A 24483-nucleotide genomic window follows, 5' to 3' on the forward strand; every position below is an offset into this window, starting at 1 on the left:
TATAAATATTATAAATAAATTAGTATTGTCACTGTCAATACAAAATATTTCCCCGCTTTTTCCAGAATAATGTATGCCTCGGATTATATAACCTCTCATAACAGGCTTTATTTCTAAAATAATTTTCTTATTTTCTTTCTCTCTTACACTTTCAAATTTTTGATTCTCATAAGAAAACAATCATAAAAGTAGAAATTTAGCAAACATGTAATCTATTTCACGTAAGCCTAATCTATTAAAAATTATTTTAATCATTATTTTGATTAAAAAAGGGCATAAGAAGACATATAGTCGATTGTAAGAAATGACAAAATTAGTATTTCTTATTTCTTTAGACGCTCGTGTTAAATAAATATCAGAAATCCCCGTAGGATACAGGTGGAGCTGCTGGGACTTTTATTTTGAATTGTCCTTTACGGTCCTTATGTAGGTCACAGTCTTCAGCTTCACGCTTTGTTTGGTCTCACGTTGCTGCATGCTTTGACAGCCCTAGTCAGTAGTCAGTCACAGAGAATTTATATTTCTTAAATAACTGGTTAACCTTAATTATACTTAAGCTTTAACTCAGTATCTAACTCAGTTCTACGTGTGCTTTTCTATTATTTCCTAAAACAGGAATGATGATTTGTCAAATTAGCTTCAACGGTTAACGTTAATCCAACTTTCTAACCTTGACTGAATTTGATCACGGTCGAACTAACGTCACGTTAATGCGAAAATATAGAGTTTAAAATATATGATGTTACGGAATATTTGTAGGCATCACAGACAATTTGGCCGGGTCATTTGGCCATTTTCTCAAGGGCATCATGTTCCTAGCTTATCAACACACCAACAAAAGGCAAAATATGCCAGTGCCATAACGGGTAAGATGATTACAGAAACGTATAGCGGACGACCCGAATATGCATGATGCATGATCTCTTGTTCTTACATCGCGTTTTGCAGAAAGGAAGAAGTTCTACGAGAACGTCTCGATATCTCAAGTAGATGGTGAGCGTCATTAAGCAATGCAACACACATCTGCAGCTTTAAAGTAATAATAAGCGTAGTTTTTTTTAACAAGAGAAAAAAAATTCCTGTTTGAAAATAGTCTTTGTGTTTTCCACAGGGGGTTTGTTTGAAATAAACCTTGACAAGCGAAAGCTGAAGACTCCAGGTGGAAAGCTGTTCACAGTTCCCAATGAAGCTCTTGCCATAGCTGTTGCAACAGAGTGGGACGTTCAGAAGGAAACACTGAAGTTTTACACCATGCACCTAGTAGGCCACTATTATTTAACGTTAAAGTTTCTAAATTGTATATAATAACTATATTATCACCCACTGATATATTCAAAGTTGCATATAAAATTCAACTGTATTCATATAGATAATGACTGTCAATCGCATAAAGCACATTATACAGTCGGTAAAAAGAAAGCACACCCTCTTTGAATTCTTTGGTTTTTATGTATCAGGATATCATTTTGTCTTTAGCAGATCTTAAAATTAGTTGAATACAACCTCAGATGAATAACAGCATGACATATTACATTGTCATTATTTATTTAACAAAAATAAAGCCAAAATGGAGAAGCCATTTGTGCAAAACTAAGTGCACCCTATGATATGATGACCACTTTTAACAGAAAAAACTAAGTAATTGTTTTTTGTATGACATTATCAGTCTCTCACATCGTTGTGGAGGAATTTTGTCCCACTCTTCTTGACAACATTGCCTCAGTTCATTAAGGTTTGTGGGCATCTGTTTATGCACAGCTCTCTTAAGGTCCCGCCACAGAATTGGGTTGAGGTCTGGACTTTGACTGGGCCAGTGAAACATTCTGTTGTAGATTTGCTGAAATGCTTGTTATCATTGTCCTGTTGCACGGCCCAATTTCAGCCAAGCTTTAGCAGTCAGAACAGATGACATCACATTTGACTCTAGAATACTTTGGCATACAGAGAGGAGCTCATGGTCAACTCAAAGAGGTGTTTGTGCCAAAATGCTTTGTTTGGTTTCCACAAATGGGGAGGCAAAACACATCCACTTTGGTATTGTCGGATGACCTCTGTTCCAGAGGTCTTGTGGTTTGTTTAGATGCAACTTTACAAACCCTTTGCAATATTCCTCCTTGGCGTTGTGTAAACACACACTTGGTGTCCATTCTTCGAACCTTGCTTAATATATCAGAGATGGTTTAACAGGTGCCAGATCTTCTAATCGTGATAACTGATCTCTGGCTAATTTGGTTCACATTTGTGGATTTGACTAAAATATCTGGTTTAAGTTGTCTAAAATCACTGATGGACTACACAACTCAATATTATACTATTGTTTTAAAATAATTTTTTATAGTTTTTATTATTATAATCGTTCCCTGGTTCTCTTGTAAGAAAGTAGCAGTGGCTGGGACAGACCTTTAAGAAATGAGCCTGCTCCTGATCAGCTTTGTGCTTATAGATGTGTTGCTATGACAACAACTCTGGGATGAGTTTCGCAGAACCTCACAATCAGTTTGTCAAGGGCATTTCATTAGCGGCGCCTCGTTGCTATTTACCCTCTCACTGTAATTCCCATGGAAGCAGTAAATTTGTTTTTTTTAATTTTACACATGGCTTCCCCATTTTGGCCTAGTTTTTGTTAAAGAATGACGCACTGTAATATGTCTTAAGTTGTTATTCATCTGAGGTAGTATTTACCTAATTTTAAGACCTACTAAGGACTAGATGATTTTTTTTATTATGTCCTGATATGTAGAACCATAGTGTTAGGGGTGTACAGTCACAGACCCAGAACCAGATATGAAGAATGAAGACACGGAGTCAGAATTATTAAAAAAAGAAACATTTTACTGAATATAGCTTGCAGTTTCATCAGCAGAAGTCAGCTTCAAGACTCTCACTGGAGTTCGTAGGCTGCCTTCCTACAGTTACAAGGATCACAGCAGTTATACCATTTCCAAGGTCTAAGCTACGTTATTGCTTACACGTTAAATGATTCTCATTGGCTAAGAAATAGATAAACATAGTAATTTTCCACACATATACAGATAGACAGAAGCATATCTCCATCGATTCTGCAGCTGAAACTCAGAGACAAGTCATGGCCTTCCAGGTCACAGATTTGGGTTGGGCGCCGGTATGTCCAGAAGAACAACACAGTCAATCTCCAATAATGGCAGTGGTTCCTTAACCTGCAATCTAGAAGACTAACACACACACCGACGCACTGCTTTTCCAAGGTTGGATTTAGCCAGGCTCTAACTATAAACAGGAGAGTCATCTCAAAACATCAAGATAATGCCTTATTTCGCTCAAGGATAGCTAAACTTTAGTGTAACTGAAGTAAGACTACAACAAAGAAACGGTTCCTTAAACTATTGGCTTCAATGACCCCTTTATGTTTTAACACTTTGGTGACCCTTCTCAAACACAATACAAACCCTATTTCCCTATTATTTTTGTTGTTACTGCATTCAGATATCAAATACAGACATTAGGAAATACATTTCAGAAGAACATTTCAGTAATCACACTAGTAACTTCTATAACAAAGTAAAATCTCACAAGTCTAGAGAAGTCATTCAACTAATTTGATATTTAGAAAGAAAAATATTGATTAATACCTTGATTATAATTACTCATCATTACATATATATTGAAGCAGCAGTGGATTTCAATCCACCCCCTTCAATAGAATTTAAAGAGGGTGTACTTTCTTTTTCACATGGATGTATATAATACAGTATGTAGCAATTGCTACAAGCAACTGCTTGATTGTTTATATTGTAACAAAATGTGAACTATATAATTGCCCAGCCCTAATTTAAATGCAACTAGGCTATATATACACACACACAAATCAATTGAACTGGCTTAAATTGTATTTATGCTAATAAGACTTATTTCTGTCCATATAGACCACACTTTGCAACACAGCTCTTGATAACCCAACACAAAGGACGAAAGAACAAATAATCTCAGCAGCTTTAAAGTTTTTGGAGACTGACACTATCTGGTAAGGTTCACTGGTTTATTACTTGATGGTATTTAATGAATTAAACCAAGATCTTACTTGGCCTTCTCTCCCATTATTGTGCCACAAAAATTGCATTAAAGGTAAATGGTATTAGTTCTCCTTAATAGATCTGCTGGTAGTATTATGATATCATTAACCAGATCTACTGTACCTTGTTTGCAGTTACAGAGTAGAAGAACCTCAAGGTCTTGTGGAACTGCAGACAAATGAATGGGAGCCTGTACTGAACTGGATAGAACAAAGGTGATGTTTTGTTGTTTTGGATAGATTAGGTCTTAAATGGGTCATATAATGCCATTTTTGTACAAGTTAATATGAATGTTTAGGGTCTAAATGAAAACTTTGTAATATACTTTTATTAAAAATTCTCATTAGTATTGAACTCTAATTTCACCTGGTCAAAAACATCTCTGTTTTCAGTGCATATGCCTTTAAATGAGAATGAGCTTCGCTCTGTTCTGCTGGCGTTTTGATAAAACGCATGTGGAGTGTTGCCGTGACAACAGTTAAGGGTATATTTAGAAGTTAGAAGAACAACAGCTGTAGTCTCTGAGGACACATCTGTGCAATCGTATCAGTTTGAACCAGAGTCGGACCCAGAACAAGATGACGGCCGCAAAGAATTTCGACACTTAAGGCTCGAACAGGACGTTTCTGAAAGATTGGTTAACATAATGTCACTTTGATCTATTTTTGTATGCACTGGCAGGGTACGTTACTTCATTGACAGATTGACATTACAAATGGTCATGAAAAACTTTTTTTCGTGATTTGCAAAGATTAATATAAAGGTTAGTAAAACGCAGAGCCGGACAGTAACAGAGTATATTTACTTGAGTACAGTACTTAAATACAATGTTGAGGGATCTGTACTTTACTTGAGTGTCATTTTTGGGGAGTACTCATGACTTTACTCAAGTACATTTTGTACTCTTTACTCCACTACATTTCTTATCCATAACCATGAGTACCACTACCAGTTACTACTTAAAAACAAAACAAAATAAAAAATCTCTCGGAGACCCTCAATTTGTTGTTTCCCTCTCAAACGTGATTGGATTGCGCAGGCACCACTGATTGGGACAGCCTATCAGCAATCACCTTCAGCTTTCCGCCAAAGTCAACTCCATGGTCAGATTTAGATAAGAGACGAGACCATGGACGAAACAATGGATGAAGACGTAGCAGGTCCATTCGGGGAATGTGCGAACCCGTGGCCCCATCTCGCCAGACTATTTCAATTTTCTGAAATTTCCTTAAATGTTAAATAAAGCAACATGGTAAAAAGATAAAAATGACTTGATTTTACTTTCAATTCTTTTACATTCTCCAAGATATTATTAACATAAACTCCATGCAGGACGTTTCTGTCCATAAATGTAAGGATTATGGCAGTAGTAATGCAATCCAGTACTTTTAAAAATAAGTACTTTTACTTAAGTAGACTGTTGCACTTTCACTTGTACTTGAGTCAAATTTAGCAAGGGGTATCTGTACTTTTAGCTGTGTACTCTGTCCGTCAAACGTTACACTCACTTCTTCTGGAGGTGCAGCAGGTACATGAATAATTGGTACCGATTCTTTTTTCAGGAGCAGCTTCTTAGCAAAAACAGCTTTATACTGATCCTCGTTTATAAAACAGTCTGGTGAGAAATGATTTGAGCGCATTGACGTAGATCGTGGGGAATATTCTCTTCGAAAATAATACTCAGTCACTGCATCTTCAGCGGTTCGGACAGTGTGGGTTTGTGTTGAAACACTGCTGTCAATCGACAATCGTGGGGGGGGGGGGGGGGGGAGCGTCCTTTATATTGACGTCACAAAAACGAACGGCTCAATTTGAGGGAGGGGAAAACATAAGGAGATTAAAACAAAGACACTAGATGGATTTTTATCATTATATGATGGTTGTGTACAGGCACTGCCAACACACATTTCATTACAATCAACTTGTAAAAGTGCATGTACCATTATATAATTGTCAAAATATATAGCCACAATTAATGGTGTATATAAACATCTTGTTATTTTTTTTTTAGATACAATGTAGTCATTGGCTCATCCTCCAATATAATGGGCCCTCAAATCCCAGAAGAGACTAAGGCGACATTTCGTCAACACCTTCAATCCTACAATTTTTGGTCTCTGACAGGTAAAGATAATTGGTGCTTTTGAATCTTATGTGAATGGGCCTGTTTGAACAGTGCAGTTTCTAATGTTCCTACAGGGCTTGAGTATGTGATCACTCAGCTGAAATCCTTGATCTTGTCCTTTGGGCTGATTGACAGACACCTAAGCGTGGAACAAGCGGTTCTGCTGTCCAGACTTGAGGAAGAATACCAGGTATGGTGGTTTCTTTTTTATTCTAAATGATTAATGATTCTAGCATGGTACAATTTTCCCCATGTTTACCATTACTGTACATTATGTTCTGTTTTGTCTTAGATCCAGAGCTGGGGAAATGTGGAATGGGCCCATGATTATGACATGTATGAGTTGCAGGCACGAACAGCTGCTGGTGCAATGTTTGTGCATCTGTCTTCTGAAAGCACAGCCGTTAAAAGAAAAATTTTACAGGATTGAAAAGGCCAAAAAGGCCCTTTATGGGACTGAAACAGATTTTTTTGTTATCTGTCTTTGTTTATTATTATTTTTTTTTTTACAATAAGCAGCGGTGACACCAGTCACCTCCCAACCAGTAAAACATGTTGCTGTCCAGTTATGTTGTGAGCAATAATATAGATGTCTAGGTCATGATATGTATTTGTAGTTATAACAGCTTCTGCATGTCAAAACTGTAAATGCGTAATCCTAGAATGTTAATTTCAGTTTAATGAAAAAGTTCAGCAAATGTTAGAAACAAAAACAAAAATTGGAGTCTGATAAATTACTATCATGTGCAAATGTCTGATTGAGTCAACTCGTTTGTTTTTGCTACATGGTCACCCAGATATGCTTTTCAAGGTCAAAGTCACATAAAATGTCTCGTTCTTAAGTGCATAGTCTAAAAGGGCAAACTGATACATAAGCTTTAGTAATAAAGCATCAGACCTGCGGTATAAATCAGTCGTGTCAACGAGGTCACTACTGTCCCTTTAAGTAGCTAGCGTGTCATTTCAAAAACAGACAGCAGGTTCCGCCAATAGCTAGTTTGCAGCCTTGAATAAATCAACCAATAGGAGTCGTCCATGGGCGGGACTTGAGTGTTTACTGTCTCATTGACTGTTAATCGTTGGATATGTTGACAAGATGGAGTTCTTGCTGGGAAACCCATACAGTACTCCGGTGGGACAGTGCATTGGTATGTTTTTCAGAAATGAAATGATGCTTAAACATTGTGTCAAAACAAGTTAACTTCTAAAGTGATGCATTTAGCTGAGACGCTGTACAAAATCTCACCATATGGAGAGCCTGTCAGTTAGCTGGCTAACAGCTAATGCTCATTCATGCTAGCTGCTCTAACTCAGTTCAAAATGTGCTGTGAAATAGAATGTGAAATCCTTAATTTTTTTAAATCGCCAATTCCAGGGAGGCGAAATGCTGAAATGAGTTTAAGTAAACTGTTACTACAGTGGTTAATAGCCTGTTAACCACAGGACAGTGCGTTTATCTCTCACACCCAGTTTCATAGCTAAAGCTTGAGGTAACTTAATGTGTGTAAATGAATCATACTAATCAACATTTATAAATGGCCACTCTGTGTGAGGAACATGACGGCTTTCTTTGGAAGACACCCAGCATTATCAAGCGCATATTGCACAGCGGTTTGCAGATCAGTGCAATGTCATTAGTGCCGGTGATTTTCTAGATTCTCTATTAGAAACGGGCAATAACCAATTCTCTTATCAGTTTGCCTTTTGATCTTCTCCAGAAAGGGCCACCGATGGCTCCCTGCAAAGTGAAGACTGGACCTTGAATATGGAAATATGCGACTTAATCAATGAAACAGAAGATGGGTGAGACATGAAAGATGCATGATTCATTATAGCTTTTAACCTTTTTGCTGACATATTCCGTAAGCCTTAGGAAACGAAAAACATTGTTACACAAATCCAGAAGTTGCTGTCATTGTTGTAGTTGTATATATTTTTCATAATATAAAATGTTTAATTATAGCTGAAGGATCAAGTCCAGGATGTTACATAACTTTTTTTATTCGTCAGCAATGTGTTATTTATGGAACCTGGTAATGCTTTCTTGCAGAATATGATTCATTTACTTGTCAAAATTTATTCAGACACCTTCAATATTTCTCAGATTATCACAGTTTATTCGGTATAGTTTCGAAAATGGTATTAAAATATGACAAGAACTTAAAAGTTATCAAATCAGTTGAATTAGGATTGAATAGCTGTCAATTGTTAAATTTAAGTATACTATTAGATAATACTAAAAAATAGGTCAACCAATCACCAAGCTATTTTTAATTTTGTTCACGTCAGTCTGTGGTGTAAAAAGTTCACATTAGCAATTAAAGGAAAAAAAAAAGTCAAACTGTCCCAATTTTGTTTTTTTAATTTTACTGGTAGTCAACTGTATGAACAATCTTTGGGTGTAATATGTCACAGTTTACTTTATTTTGCTATCCTCTCTTACATAAATTAGCAATAGTGTCCTGCACCCATACTTTTTGGTTTGACTGTAACTCCATAATGAATTGCTTTTAGATGCATAATGTGTTATCTGATTTACAGGCCTAAGGATGCTATACGAGCTGTGAAGAAGAGGCTTAATGGGAATAAAAACTACAGGGAGGTGATGCTTACACTGACGGTGGGCAACAGTCTTACTAGCGGCTGATCATTTCTTTTTAAATTGTCCTGTGTTTATTTAGATTTTCTTAATGTGTTTAGGTTCTTGAGACATGTGTGAAGAACTGTGGCTATCGGTTCCACGCACTCGTCACCACCCGGGACTTCATAGATGGCGTTTTGGTGAAAATTATATCTCCTAAAAACAACCCACCGGCCATAGTGCAGGACAAAGTGCTAGCTTTGATACAGGTATGGAAAAAAATCTGGATTTTTTTGGTTTTGGTTGTTCAGAAGCAGTTAAGATAAATGCATTTGCCATATGGTTTACACACACCACGAGGAAAGGAAAATGACAAGAATGAGAGAGCATGATGGAAAGAGAGAAAGAGATAGAGAGAGGGGAGGAGGCGCATCATGGGACTGGTTACCTGATGCTCGGTAGTCAAGGAGATCCGGCTGATTCATTGGCACTGAAGTTGTGCTCATTACAACATAGTGGATCTGGTTACCAAGTTTGGTTCCAATGACCAAGGCTAACTTCAGTTTATATGGTCTTGCATTTAATGTCATGCCAGAAATTTCTCATAATAAAATGATTAGAATGGTGTTGTCCAAAGAAACTAGGCGAGTAAAGTCTGTGCTTTGCATTTTTGTTTGCCATTCAAACAACTATTTAAAACAGTCATCTGATGGTAGTTACTACACTACTTTTCAAAAGTTTGGGTTTAGCATTTTATTTAGCATGGACACATTACATTGTTCAAAAGTAACAGTAAAGATATTCTATTTCAAATAATTGTTAGTCCTTTAAACTTTTTATTCATAAAAAAAAAACCTGAAAACAAAATATATCACTGTTTTCGACATTGAAAAATAATAAAAAAATGTTTCTTGAGCACCAAATCTGCATATTTGATTGATTTCTGATGGATCATGTGACACTGAAGTAATTCAGCTTTGTCATACAGGAATAAGTTCTATGATATAATATATTAAAATAGAAACTGTTATTTTAAATTTGAATAATACAATGCTACTGTTTAATTCTATTATTGATCAAATCAATGCAGGTTATCAATGCATGCTTTGGTGAGTCTTCTTGCAAAATTTTATTTGAAAAATCTCACCGAACCCAATACTTTTAAACAGTAGTGTAGCTTGTTTAATAATGTATTTAAAGACTAACTAAACCCTAAACCAACTTTTTTTAGTTAATGATCTGTAAAAATGGATCTTTATAAATTCCAGTCATTGATTCGAGGAACTTTTTTGACATTTGTGTATAAAGTGATTTATTTCTACAATATATGGTGTAAAAAAGTATTAGTGCTGCCCTCTTCAGGTTGAACGGTGGCTACTGCAGTTGAATTTTCCTATTAGATGTGAGCGGTTCTTCGTGACATACACAGGTTTCAGCTCACCACGCGAGCTACGCCCTTGGCAGTGTAAAAACCATCTTGTGTCGTCAAAACCACTGTAGGGAGTCAGGAGTTGGAATTGCGAGTATTGAAAACGATCAGGATAGAGTGTTTTAGCATTTATTTCGTCCCCTCTATCTCCGCGGGGGCTGCCCACCTTTTCAGCATTTTTCAAATATTGCCAGTGGGTGAGGTCAGGCTCTGACCAGGGGTTTAGTTACCCTTTAATGTTCAAGTGGAGAAGATCTGAGCAGCCGAAATGTCCATTCCTATAGAAAAGTTTAATAGTATGCAACACCAGTTATAAACTCTATCAATAGCTAGCTATTCTAATTCAATTTATGTTTTCACATATTAAGTTTGCATGTACTCTATTTATCAGGCATGGGCAGACGCCTTCAGGAGTAGTCCAGATTTAACAGGAGTAGTCCACGTCTATGAAGAAATGAAGAGGAAGGGTATTGAGTTTCCAACGTCTGACTTGGAGACCTTGTCCCCCATTCACACACCACAACTGGTAGGTGTTGACTCCAGGTATGTTACGGTTTGTTTGTCACAGAGGTTATGGTGTCTTCCTCTAAAATATAATGGGCCTTATCATTTACTTAACTTTATCGCTTTACCTTCCCTCTTTATCTCTGCACTATCTCTCATCATGTTGATAACAGCTGCAAAGTGCTCCAGAGATGGACCAGCCGAAATACAGTGCCCCAGTCCAGCCCAAGCCACTGCCTCACCCTCACCCTGTCTCTGCTCCTCCCTTCTCTGCCCCTGTGACTCACACCTCCCCACAGATGCCCAATCTGCCCATCAACCCTTCCCCAGAACAGGTACTACAGAACCTCCTCGTTTCATTCTTTTAAATGGGATGGATCAACATTTATTTCCGCAGATTGCTTAATGATGTCATAAAATATCATTGATTAGATTTGCAAGCTGCGCAGCGAGCTCGACATTGTGCGCGGGAACACTAAGGTGATGTCGGAGATGTTGACCGAGATGGTTCCCGGTCAAGAGGATCCATCTGATCATGAGCTTCTGCAGGTTTCTCATTCAGTTTTTATGTTTGTTTTACTAACGTCTTGAAAGAGCTACATAAGGCCACTAGAGGGTGTGTTGGTACAGAGCATTTTTATTGTTCAGTGTTAAAAGGTTTGTTTGCTTTGTTGGAAGGAATTGAACAGGACGTGCAGGGCCATGCAGCAGAGGATAGTTGAGCTCATCTCACGCGTGTCCAATGAGGAAGTCACGGAGGAGCTCCTGCACGTCAACGACGACCTCAACAACATTTTCCTACGATATGAGAGGTGTGGACAAGCAGGATGAATTTGCCTTTTCTGAAAGGGATAGTTCACCTGAAATGTTTCTTCATTTACTCACTCTCATGTTGTTCTAAACCCATTGGTTAATCTTTGAAACATGAAGAGATTTTGGGTAACACTTTACTTGATCATGACATGACATTTGTTATGAATATGAAGGAAGTTTTATACATGTTTGTGACAACTGTCATTAAGTGTCATTCACTCAATTGTGACATTTTGAATGCAAATATGACATTGTTTGAGATGTCTTTTGTTATGACACTTTGACATAAACCAATACACCATAACCTGTCAGTGTCTTTGTCATGACAACTTGACATTACTAAGACAACACAACCTGTCATAAACATGACATAGCAGATTAATTATCAAACTTAAGAAAGCACCTAGCTTTATTGGTTAACATTACATTAAACTGTCAGCTGGTTGGTTTTGACATTGGCTGTCATGAAGCCATTATAACTAATTCAGTTAGTACCACTGTAGTTGAGGTCACGAAAAATATTCATGACACAGTTATAATGGCCTCATGACAGCCAATGTCAACGCCAAACATGACAGTTTAACTTAATTTTATGTCAAGTTGTCATGACAAAGACACTCACAGGTTATAATGTATTGGAAATGTCAATGTTATATTTGCATTTAAAATGTCATTATTGACCGATTAACACTTAATGACATTTGTCATAAACATGCATAAACCCTATTTCATATTCATGACACATGTCATTTCATGGTTATGAAGGTGTCATGCCAGTCTTATGCACACCCCTTCAAGTAAAGTGTTAGCAGATTTTAATAAAACATGAGAGGCTTCTGTCCTTCCATTGGAAGGTGTCATTAAATGAATCCACATGAATCGAGCAGTTTAATCCAAGTCTTGTGAAGAGAAATGATCATTTTATATAATGAAAAGATTTTATTTAGACTTTTATTTACATCTAAACAATTAGGACACTCATACATCGAGCACATCACATGTTAAACACAGAAGCTCAAATGTTTGGGCATGGGATGCACACACAAGCTGTATAGGGATTTATTCAGTATGTGAATAAAAGTATAAATGAAGTCTGTTTATCATATACACTTCACAAGACTTTAACCTCTTTTAAGCGAGGGTAAGTTTGAATGATTTTGTTTGCTCACTTTTCTTTAGATACGAGAGGTTCCGATCTGGCCGAACTGCGCAAGGCATAAACAATGGGGTGGGTTGTGTCTTCTTTGAGAGAGTGGTTTTATCAGTGTGATAGCATCAGTTCATCATCCATGTGTGTTTTTTTCCCAAACACATGTAAGGTAAATTGCCAAAAGCACAGCTCTTGAGTCACACGTGTCATTTTCTCTTCCCCTCATTGCTTGCTTTTTGCTCTAATATACCGTATGCTCTGAGAAAGCATGGTACGTTTGCTTTGAGATGCAAACACTTTCATCATGTGCGGTTATCAACTGAAAATGTGGTTGCATGTTGGTGTTACTTATTGTGTGGTTTGGTCTGTTTTGTGATTTTGTTTTTCTTATTTTTATTTTTTGTTATTGCTAGCTGAGGGAGGCAAGTATGAGTCATCTAATCTCATTTTTTATTATTTTTTTACTTGGACATGCAGATGCTAAAGAATGTTGTGTCAGTATTGGCCGGTGCAGTCCCAGTCCCGCGTTGCATCCATCGAACCTCCACTAGCATGTAGAATGCCTGTCCTGCGGTCTGTGACCTTTGCTTGCCGTCCCCTCCATCTGCTTACCCTAGTACTAGTTCCTCCACTGCTTCAAATAAAATAGGCTACATGGGGATTTAGCTGCGGTGCATTTTATGTAATGGATATATGAGTTTTAATAGCGTAATGCAGCATTAATATGCTACTTTAGGCTATTTTGGTAGTTTTCAGGATTTCTTGGGAGAAATACACAACTGTTCAAAAGTTTGGGGTTAGTAAAATATATATTACGATAAACAATTGTTTACAACATTGATAATAAGAAAGGTTTCAGCATATTAGAATGAATGTGACACTGAGGACCTGCTGTTGAAAGTTCAACTTTGTCACTCACTACAGGAATAAATTAAATTTTAAAATGTATTAAAGTAGAAAAGTTTGTTTAAATTGTAATAATATTTCACAATTTTACTGTTTTTACTTTATTTTTTATTAAATAAATACAGCCTTGGTGAGCATACGAAACTTATTTTAAAAACATTAAAAACTCCAAATGTTTGAATAGCAATGTATTTTTCTTTAAAACAGTTGTTGAATTTACTCATGTGGTGTCTAGTACTACGGAAAGGCGACGAGATGCACATATTAAATATGATGTACTGGAATTCACAGTCATAGAATCTGAAGCCAGTTATCACAGATTATTAATGTGCTTTTTCAGTACAGCTATACAGCACAGATGTATTATGACTTCTGACAAATCACATTTTGACAGCATGTCTATTATTATTTATGGTCTTTTGCCATGGAATGCAATGTGCCACGACACCAACAAATTACGTTTTTGATGTCATTTGTGTTTCTTTTTTAAGTGCATTTGACTTGTAAATTAGAGGAGTCAAACGTATTTAAGCACATCTCCTCCGAAATCCAGCAACATACCTTTTTTTAAATGGCAAAGAAACACTTACGAGAAAGTCTTACTCATAAAGACTATGAGTAACATTCACACACACTGAGTAATAATTGGCCTGGGAATATCCATTAGCCATCCTTTTCGTGGCCAGTCTAATAGCCAATGTTCCTGTACAGTCTGTACCACTTCAACTTTTCATCATTCTTAGTGTACTTTGAGTTAAAGGTTAGACGTCCTCACTGACCTCACACGAAAGAGTTGGTGAAACTGGTGAAAGCATCGTATGTATTACCTCCCAACCATTTGTCTTAAAGCGATAGTTCACTTTGAAATGAATTTTTGGTATGTTTTAGCTTACCTCAAGGGCATCCAACATGTAGGTGTCTTTGTTTCCACATTAGTTTCAATTTTGATATTTTTAGAACAAACTGTTCTTGTCTGTCAGTCGTATAATGCAGGTCTATGGTCACCACCTCAAAGAGCATGCACAGAGAAGTCCAATTTAAACATGATTTAATGACTCGTTAATGTAAGTACACATGGCATAAGACACGAAACGACCGTTTTTTGTGAGAAAACTAACAGTATTTATATCGTTTTTACCTCTTGTAACCACAGCCACGTCCAAGTGATCTGAGGGGGTGGGCGCTTTGTGACTGTGGTTACAAGAGGGAAAAACGATATAAATACTGTTCGTTTTCTCACACAAACCGCTCGTTTCGTGTCTTAGGTCATCAATGTGTACTTACATTTACGACTCATTAAATCACGCTTAATTTGGACTTCTCTGTGCATGCTCTTTGAGGTGGTGACCATAGACCTGCATTATATGACTGACTGACACGAATGGTTTGACTTAAAAATATCAAAATTGAAACTACTATGGAAACAACGACACCTACATCTTGGATGCCTTTGAGGTAAGGTAAAACATGCCAAAAATTAATTTCAAAGTGAACCATCTCTTTAACTCTTCTCAACCCATAGAACTGAATGCTGGGTCTCTCTTTTTTTAAAGCAAACATTTAAAGGCTTAGTTCACTTCAAAATGAATATTTTGGCATTATTTACTCAGCCTCAAGTTGTCTCAAACCTGAGACAATCAACTTGTGGTTACTGACATTCTTAAAAATATCTTCCTTTGTGTTCAACAGAAGAAAGAAATCTATACAGGTTTGAAACAACTTGAGGCCGAGTAAACGATGACGTAATTTCATTTTGAAGTGAATTATTGCTTTAAGCAAACCAGTAAACCAGTTTGAAAAAATGTTTATGATGTAAAGGTAAGATAGCAAATAAATAATCGTTTAATCTTACAAGTGTCTGTAACCAATGTGTTTCTGTGTGAAATGGTGTTGCATATCAACAGGTCCTGAACGAGGCGACGGAGGATAACCTGATTGACCTGGGACCGGGGTCTCCTGCGGTGGTGAGTCCCAGGATCAGCGCCACTCCTCCATCCAGTCTGCCTCCCTCCGTCGCTGCTGTTCGCTCTGCCTCTCCGGTCACACTCTCCTCCAGACTGGCGGTTTTGGGTGAGTCTCGTAATTTGGATACACAATATTCTGTACATTTTTGATATCTAGAGAGATGCTGTTTTGTTTGCCTGCACTAATGTGAGAATACCGTTGCTTCACAGATGTGGGTTCTGACAGTGTGACTGGCACCTTGAGCTCCTTGACTACCTGTCAACCCCAAGATGACTTTGACATGTTTGCCCAGACCAGGACTGGTACCATTCCTGAGCGGAAGAAGTATAAACAAAGCAAAATTTAATGCCACTAAATAGTTTGTAATATATAATAGAGTTAAATGCCCCCCCTTAAAGGGATAGCACCCATCTATCACCATTTACTCGTTCCAAACCCTTTAGACTTTAGTTAGGTTTCATTGAAAATATCTTAATTTGAGTTTAGAAGACTATGGTTTCTGTTTTTCCAATGAAAGTCATGAATGTCCAGGTAACCAAAAAAAAAAAAGGTCAAAGACATTGTGAAATTAATCTATATGAATCAAGCGATTTAATTCAAATCTTGTGAAGAGATACTATCACTTTAAATGATGAACAGATTTAATTTAATAAACACACATACATGGAGCTCATAATTCATGGTAAACAAGGAAGCTTGTGTGTGTGCTTTGCGCTAAAACAAACCTCAATGGTTTTCCTATTTACCATATTTGATGTGCTATGCCAATTTTATCATATTACAAGAGGACTTCATGATGATACATCATTCAGTATGTTATTAATTTAAAATAAATGAAAACATTGAGCCAATTAGTTGTAATACCCAACAGCAATAACTTATCTCTAATTAATTTTTTTTAAATAAATAAAAGAAGTGTGTATTTGTTTGTTTAAAGTAAAGTCTCATTTCATGTACAAAATGCAATAAGTTAAAAATAATTAATATATTCACAGATCACTAATTCAATTCTATTGTATATTATATAATTAAAGTCCTAAATAGGCAATAATAAAATATGTTTTAAATTATATTATCCCCCGGTTTCACAGACAAGGCTTAAGTTAGTCACAGACTAAACTGCATGTTTGAGCTGTTTTAACTGATAGCAACTTGCTCTGATATATCTTCAAATATGTCAGTGTCATTGTTTTATCTCAAGATGCACACCAGTAATTTTTTTTTTCTAAGGCACGTTTATAAATTAATCTAAGCCCTGTCTGTGAAACCATTATATTATATTATATTATATTGTTAGCATCTCACACATTCCTTGTTTTTAACTCCCAGTGTACCATTCGAAGACACAAAGGCTTCAAGTGGAGTGGCCCCGACTTTGGATGTCAGACAGCAAAACACTGGGGTCAGTTTCTGTGACTGTGTGTGTGTGTGTGTGTTTTATTTTAGGACAGTTTATTGCCTTCTTCATCTGCATATGCACGTATGGACTTTTTGTTTTCATGTTAAGGAGACATAGATCTGAGGGCTGTTTCACAAAAGCAGAATTTAGAAATCCAGGATAAGTTATAAAGCTGGGCTTGACCTAGTGTGATCAGTGCATCCTGGCTTTATCAGTTTCACAAAGGCCAAACCAGGCTCAGGAGGAGCGGCTATGTCAAGCCAGGTGTAAGTAATTCAAATACCTGGGTGGATAAGTTGCGTGTGCCATATATACTTCACACCAAATAAGCAACATCTTTTAATGGAGATTTACGAGGAATTGAAGCACATCATACTCAGAAAAGGAAACACAGCCGCTATTATAAAGGAGCGAGAAAAGGCATGGCAAACATTAGCGGATCGACTGAATTCGCTACTGAAAACGTCATAATTATACATTCAAGGAGTTAGGCCTACTTTACTCAAACGAACAACTGTAAACTTAAAAATGAACAGTGGAAGTCAATGTTGTACAGCTGATTAATTTATGTTACTCTTTTTTGTTACACATCCTATCAATATGTATACAGAACAAACATGACTGGACCAAAGAGGACCTGGCAACAGGTCAAGATCAAATATAAGAACATTTTGCAGACTGGTAAGAGTCTGATAAAATTTTGGGACCCAACAGTCTGCACAGGTAGTGGATGCCATCCCTAGAAAAGCAGTAGGCTAACGCTCTTGCATGTAATTGTCGGGAAAAGCCAATGGGTCGGACCTGTCCCGAAACACTCTTTCACATCTGAAAGGCCTTCTCAATATAAGATGCCATCCAAAAATGGGCATGCCATTGTAAAGGACGAAACATGTGTTTAGAGCAACTTGTATTGCCTGACTTGATTGACAGAACTTTTGCTTCTTTATCAGCCATTTCACTAATTCCCTCATCACATACAATAGCCTATTAAAGACCTGTCAAACTTAGAACAACAGCAGTCTTCAAAAACACAATTGAACAGTAACAATGCCCATATGGATAATTATTATTATAGTGTTATGTTACAATAATAATAGTAGGCTACTTGACTGAATGCCAATAATATGTATCTGAGGTAGGCCTATTTTAATGCAGGCTGATAAAAATCGCACTGAACATATAGATGACAAAACGGAATAACTGACAAAACACATTGGTTTCTGATCGGCGTGACCGCTGACTGAACAGATAAGGCGCCAGGATTGAGTAAGCCTGGGTGTTAGCCTGGTCTGGAGCAGGCTAGCAGCTGCACAGAATAAATCGCCATGGTAACTTATGTGCTACTGCTTTCGTGAAACCGAGTCCCGGCTTAATTCAGCCAGGATATCTGCAAAACCCCGGCTTAATCTTGGTTTTGTGAAACAGCCCTCTGGATGTTAAGATACTTATTTTGGAGTGATTTATAAAGATGAATATTACTGTAACGCTAAGTATGTAGTGTACCATGCTCCAGGCTCAGAAGATGACACTAGTTCATGAACGCAAATGTTTGAGTGACGAGAAATTCTTTCTGGAGGCAGGAGTTCAGAATATTCTTTTATTTGTACTTTTTGGTAATTCCAGACCAATATTAATCAGTCAGTGCACCTCAATAGTGTCGAACTGCTGTTTTCTGTGGTGACGCGCTGTGCATGTGTTTCACTTGTCCATATGGGGGTAGTTTACTCATATTTGATTAAGTCTTATTGTTTTTGTTTTGTTTTTTGTTGTTTGTTTTGTCATGTTTTCTTGGGATTATTATTTTTATTTGTTATTTGCTTGGCCTTGACCCATGGTTTGGGCCCATAGGCAGCTCTTGACCAGTCCTCTGTCATGGATGACATTGAGGAGTGGCTCTGTACTGATGTGGTGAGATTTCCTTTTGTTTATTTTTATTTCTTTTTTTTCCCCCTGTCTTCTTCAGGACATAACTCACTTATTTTAAAAGAAATATGTACCGTAACTGCATATTTCTTTTTGTTTGCCTTTTTATTCCTGGCTGACTACCCTTGTACCCTCTTTTTTGGGTTACTAACTACTCTCCTTGAATGGTTTTCCTGAGTTCCTTACTTTTCTGGGATTTTCTGTCAGTTATTTTAGTATACATGACAACACGAGTACGTAGTGAACAGATCCTTGCTTGACATGCTTTTAACACTTTGATATTCTATACTAATGCCTTTGGATGTTTTGGGTAATATCATTTAGATAATCTGTTAATTCAAGAATTTCTATTGGTATTTTGAAGGGAAATTATAATGTTTTATGTGGCTGCTAACAAATTGTACTCCTTTTTTTACAAAGCCTTCATGTGCTGAAATATTGTACCCTTTTTTCTACTTCCCTTCAGAAAGGAGATGAAGGAGAGGAGGGTGTGACAAGTGAAGGTATGAAGAATTTCTTGATTTATACTACGGTTCAAAAGGTTTTCTTAAAATAAAAAAAGAGATTTATTCAGGAATGATGCATTTTGAATTGATCTAAAGTGACAGTAAAGGACATGTATAATATTACAAAAGATTTGAACAAATGCTGTTCTTTTGAACTTTCTGTTCATAAAAGAATCCTGGAAAAAATAATACTGTTTTTATTGCATCATAGTTCCCACAAAAATATTAGGCAATATTATGAATATTATTCAACTTTGAAAATACCAAATCAACACATTAGAATGATTTTGAAGGATCATTAGACACTAAAAACTAGAGGAATGATGCTGAAAATTCAGCTTTGCCATTACAGGAATAAATTACATTTAAAAAATATATTACAGTACAGTGTAAAATATAAAAACATTATTTTAAATTGTAAGAATGGGTAGAATATCAAAATTGCTTATTATTTTAAATAATTTCTGTGGTTGGAAAAGATTACGACCAAGTTGTTTTTACAAGGTGTCGGATACGGCACACTAGACTGACTTTTGCTGATAATTTACTCACCCCCATGTCATCCAAGATGTCCATGTCTTTCTTTCTTCAGTCGATAAAGAAATTAATGATTTTGATGAACACATTCCAGGATTTTTCTCCTTATAAAGGTCCAAAAGACAGTTTCAGTGCAAACTACAAACTGTTGAAAGGGCTTTAAACGATTCCAGACGGCGAATAAGGGTCTTATCAAGCGAAACAATCGCTCATTTAAAAAAAAACAACAACAAATTTTAAGTTTTTTAAGCACAAATGGTCGCCTTGCTCTGTTCTGTGATGCCTCATGACTCTCCTGTTCGAACTCGTTCATCAAAATGAACGAATCTTTTTCGTGTCATTTGGTTCATTCAACGAACAAAATAAACAAATTGACTCGGAAAAAGATTTGTTTATTTTGAACAGGAGAGTCACACAGAAGAGAGCAAGGCAAGCTTTTGAGCTTTTAATCGTTGGAATCGTTTAACCCCTTTGAGAATGGGGGTTAAAATGCACTATTCACACTTAAATGGTTGTAATTAAAGAATGCTTTGGAATATATACCCAAGTTTGGTCTTGTTTTAAAGGAAACACTCAGCAGATTAGGTTTTCACTAGATGAATTCTGAGTTTATAAGCTTTCAAATAATACCTAATTTATGATAAGTACTAAAATATGTGATATAATAAAAAAGGTGATAAAAAATAGTATATTTTAGAGGATAATGTGTATATATATATATATATATATATATATATATATATTATAATTTTTAGAGAATAATATACTATAATTTTGTATTTTTTATTGAAAAATACTAGATTATATGTTTTATTATGAATTTTTAGCATTAAAAACAGAAGTTTCAATGATTAAAAGTGGGTGCATTGACTTTTTGTGACAAAGGTCAGACCTATTTTTTGACGTGCACTCTTTTCATAAATTCATCAATTACTCTTCCTACATAATTTGTAACACAAAACAGGGGTACAATTAGAAGTCTTAGACCTTTCCAACAATATATAATTTGTCATAATTGGATTAGGATTTAATAGCAATATAGTGAAGTAAAGTTAGGCGTCCCGGGACGGCGACAGTTAAGGGGTTAAAGCCCTTTGAACAGTTTGCAGTTTGCACTGAAAGTGTCTTTTGGACCTTGAAACGTTTGGTTCCCAGTAAAGTTCATTATATGGGGAAAAATCCTGGAATGTTTCCATCAAAAACCTTCATTTCTTTTCGACTGAAGAAAGAAAGACATGGACATCTTGGATGACATTAGGGTGAGTAAATTATCAGCAAAAGTTTTTTTTTAAAAAGTGAACTACTCCTTTAATGTTATGAGTGCATTTTATCAGGACTAACCTTTTTTTTTTTTTTTTTTTTTAATTTTTAGCGCAAGTACATTTAAAGAATCTTTTATAGAATTGTACTCATGATATTATGTTGTTAAATGTTTAGTATGTATCTGCCATGTAATAGCCGGTGATGCTATGCCAATAAACTCAAATACTTCTGTTTTTGTTACTGTTTTCTTCTGTTATTATTAATAGACCAAGCAGTTAAAGGCAGTTTTTGACTTTAAACACTTTCTTCCAGAGTTTGACAAGTTTCTAGAGGAGAGAGCCAAAGCAGCAGAGATGGTGCCCACACTGCCGAACCCCCCGAGCGACGAGCTTCCTGCTGCTTCCGGTGCTTCTGCCAGCGCAAGTAAAAAGCCAGGCAGGTCCGAGGACGCCCTCTTTGCCTTGTAGATAAGTGTCAGATTCTCAGGGGCGGCCCAGCTCTGCTCGCGTGGCAGTGGTGAGTCTGTCCCTTTGCAGATCCATCAGCATCCCCTCTTTCTCTCCTGCTTCTCCAGCACAATCAACAGTGATCAGAACTGTTTCATGATAGACATTTTCATAATGGACTTTTTCTTACTTTACCAAGTTTCCATTCCATTGAAAATGCTCCACCGAGAACTCCCTGCCTAAAGCATACCGTTCCGTGTGAGTTCGAGAGGTCAATGTCTATTTTTTTAATTGGTATTTGTGGTATAAAGCAAGAAAATTTATGTAATAGTCTATTACCAGATCCGGCCATGTCTATATTTTGTGTTCTCTGTGGTCCTGCATGTAACAGCTGAATAATCCTATTCCTCAAGGATAATCTGTAAAGGGAGCTGATAATTGTTTTAACTTTATCTACCGGAAGATTTGCTTTAAAGGGATGTTATATATAGGATTATTTATTATAAAATTTCCAATTAATACCTCGAACAAGACATACCATAGCAGAAAGATGATGGCAGCAGTTCGAGTTATTGAACGAGACATGATTTTTGCGCATATTTATAATTTATTCCAATTTAAAGCTGAATATTTAAAAGGACTTCACTACATAGGTCACATCAAAAGGGAAAATTATATGATTATTATTTCAATGGATTCTTTTAAGGTTATTATTTTACCTGGCCCTGTAGAAAGCATTCGTAGGAACAAAAAGTATGCATTTCAATTTAATTTGCACTGAAAGATTTATTCGCCTTTCGGCTGTGTTAACAGAGCTTTTGTTCAAATGCAAAATTTAAGCTGTCCTTCATTTCAACGCTGTCTATTACAAGACCGAAAAGCAAATGGAGTTTCTAGAGAACTGATGGTGACTGCAAGGCAGTTTAAATTGGATTTTCCGTTCACAAGTGCTGCAGAAAGGGTGTCGAGCTCAGCGTTGTTATTAAGGAATGAAATGAATCTGCCTTAAAGAACAGATTGTGGCTTGTTTAAGGTGTAGTCCACTAATGATCATGTAACGTTTGGTACTCTTATGTTTGCACACCAGACATTTGATTTAGCGAGGTGAATGTGCTGACGTAATATCTTTAGTTCGAGGGCTGTCAGCAGCGTCTCGCTGTTCTGTACATACGGTTTTGACGGACCAAATGTTTAACCTTAGCAAATAATTTAAGTGTAAAGTAAGCCAACTAACTTAATTAACAACCAGATGGGTTTTAGTTGTGTTTGTATTTGTGCAAGATTTTATTTGTCGATACAAGTGAGCACAAATCAAATGGACGGTGCACTTTTGCATGGCTAATAATTGTATATGATTTGTCACACACACTACACGAAATACGTATTAGAAATGAAAACGACCCCAGATCTTTTTAGAATCGAAGCTTTGGCCCTCATAATTTCAGTTCTAAAACTGGGTGTTTTTGACATTTCCGCCTTTGGGAGAATCATTGGGAGTTCATTATGCTGTGTTTGTTAATGTTAATGTTAGTTACCGCAAAACTGATAGATCTGTTAAAGCAATTTTAAGGGAAACTGTTTAAGGAGCTACGCAAAGCTGAAGCTGTTGTACATGCAGCAATAATGTCATATTTGTTAAAGAGCTAAGTAAAGGGATCCAGTTTTATAATACTACAATATTGTGGCTTTGTTCTGTTGATAACAGGAGCTTTGAGGGACGCGACATAATTGTGGGGACTTGATTTATTTATCCCCCTACACATTATTATTAATATGTACACTAAAAACAGATACAGATTTTCAACTCATTTAAATGCTGTTGTTATTGTTTTTGACTACATCGCTGATATGGTTTGATACTGTTATACATCCATGGATGTATCTTTTGAGTTATTTATCACTTTATTAGCAACTACCTTCAATTTCTCAGCAAATGTGCAATTTCATCTATCAATGCTGCACTACAGTTTAAAATGGTTTTGGCTGTAAATTAGTCTCAGAAATGTACAGTTTGAGAGTGTAAAAGAAATTTATTTAGCGTCTTTTATTTCAGAAGACAGTATTGGTTATTTTAACTTTATATTAGTATGAAGGAATTGTAAACCCCAGAATCATAGGTTTGGAGTTTTCCGCTCTTGTGTCTTGTTGCAGTTTGGAGTGAAACTGTTTCACTGACTTTTTTTGTTTTTTTAGGCAGACAAAAAAATTTCCCCAGCATGTGGTCAGGTTTTGCCAATGTCTTCAGTAAAAGAAACCCTTTTGTACCTTTGAGAGCATTTCTTTATAGGTACGGCACTTTTCTTCTCTTTGATATGTATTTGGAGTTATGTGTGTGTCTATCTATATGTGTGTGAACAACCGATCCTGATATCTGCTGCAGACACCATGTTTATCCCGTGTTTACCAAGGGACGGGAAGGAGAGAATCTAGCTTTCCAACATGACACATCTCTATAAAGGGAGTGAAACTGCAGTGTGTGTGTGTGTGAGTGTGAGTGTGAAGGGCTGGCGTAAGCTGTACTCTCTAACCGGTGATCATTTCTCTGGTCAATCTTGGTTTTACAGATTGTACTGGTGTTGGTCTGTGTGCTTACCTGTTGTTATACCTCAAGCTGCTCTCTGTACTGTTTGTTTGATTCATGCATGTTGAACTCCAATAAAACATACCAAGATGGTGATCTGTTACTCTGTCTATTGTAGAATTGTATGTTATATAAAATTTATTTTCTATTCTAACTGAATTACAAATCCAGTGCTGGGCGATATGACCAAAAATCTGTATCACTATGCTTTTTAAAATTTATTTTAAAATTTTTTTAAGATTCTGGTTTTTTTTTTAATGTTATATCAAATAGTTTTCTTTTCTTTTCTTTTTTTCATGGCTGGAC

General features: G+C 36.4%; 2 protein-coding genes across 3 annotated transcripts; both read left to right on the forward strand.

Moving 5' to 3' along the window:
* Nucleotides 1-439: 439 nt before the first annotated feature.
* atpaf2 (ATP synthase mitochondrial F1 complex assembly factor 2) lies at nt 440-6929 on the forward strand. The gene is made up of 8 exons (XM_039683724.2): nt 440-866; nt 949-993; nt 1112-1260; nt 3903-4000; nt 4184-4264; nt 6061-6173; nt 6249-6364; nt 6467-6929. The coding sequence occupies exons 1-8, from the start codon at nt 737-739 to the stop codon at nt 6602-6604; spliced, it is 870 nt and encodes a 289-aa protein (XP_039539658.2). The 5' UTR covers nt 440-736; the 3' UTR covers nt 6605-6929.
* Nucleotides 6930-7177: 248 nt separating this feature from the next.
* Nucleotides 7178-24280, forward strand: tom1l2b (target of myb1 like 2 membrane trafficking protein b). Of its 2 annotated transcripts, XM_089121847.1 has the most exons (15): nt 7178-7322; nt 7893-7977; nt 8716-8794; nt 8875-9024; nt 10576-10710; nt 10862-11023; nt 11121-11237; nt 11367-11500; nt 12681-12729; nt 15462-15627; nt 15732-15846; nt 16852-16924; nt 18770-18829; nt 19311-19347; nt 21463-24280. In XM_089121847.1, exons 1-15 carry the CDS (start codon nt 7271-7273, stop codon nt 21615-21617), a joined length of 1569 nt encoding a protein of 522 aa, XP_088977973.1. In that variant the 5' UTR covers nt 7178-7270; the 3' UTR covers nt 21618-24280. The 2 variants fall into 2 exon arrangements, with proteins under 2 accessions (XP_088977973.1, XP_088977974.1); XM_089121848.1 differs by lacking the exon at nt 18770-18829.
* Nucleotides 24281-24483: the final 203 nt, after the last annotated feature.

Source organism: Pimephales promelas, chromosome 17 (assembly GCF_988280905.1).
Source record: "Pimephales promelas chromosome 17, fPimPro1.hap1.1, whole genome shotgun sequence".
Classification (NCBI taxonomy): Eukaryota; Metazoa; Chordata; class Actinopteri; order Cypriniformes; family Leuciscidae; genus Pimephales; species Pimephales promelas.

Excerpts from the sequence above, each read along its gene's own strand:
- atpaf2 (XM_039683724.2), top strand. The coding sequence starts at position 737 with ATGATGTTACGGAATATTTGTAGGCATCACAGACAATTTGGCCGGGTC. Across the intron at positions 4,265-6,060 it reads CTGAACTGGATAGAACAAAG|ATACAATGTAGTCATTGGCT; the intron begins GTGATGTTTTGT and ends TTTTTTTTTTAG. Across the intron at positions 6,174-6,248 it reads CAATTTTTGGTCTCTGACAG|GGCTTGAGTATGTGATCACT; the intron begins GTAAAGATAATT and ends ATGTTCCTACAG.
- tom1l2b (XM_089121847.1), top strand. The coding sequence starts at position 7,271 with ATGGAGTTCTTGCTGGGAAACCCATACAGTACTCCGGTGGGACAGTGC. Across the intron at positions 11,501-12,680 it reads ATTTTCCTACGATATGAGAG|ATACGAGAGGTTCCGATCTG; the intron begins GTGTGGACAAGC and ends ACTTTTCTTTAG. Across the intron at positions 16,925-18,769 it reads TCAGACAGCAAAACACTGGG|GCAGCTCTTGACCAGTCCTC; the intron begins GTCAGTTTCTGT and ends TTGGGCCCATAG.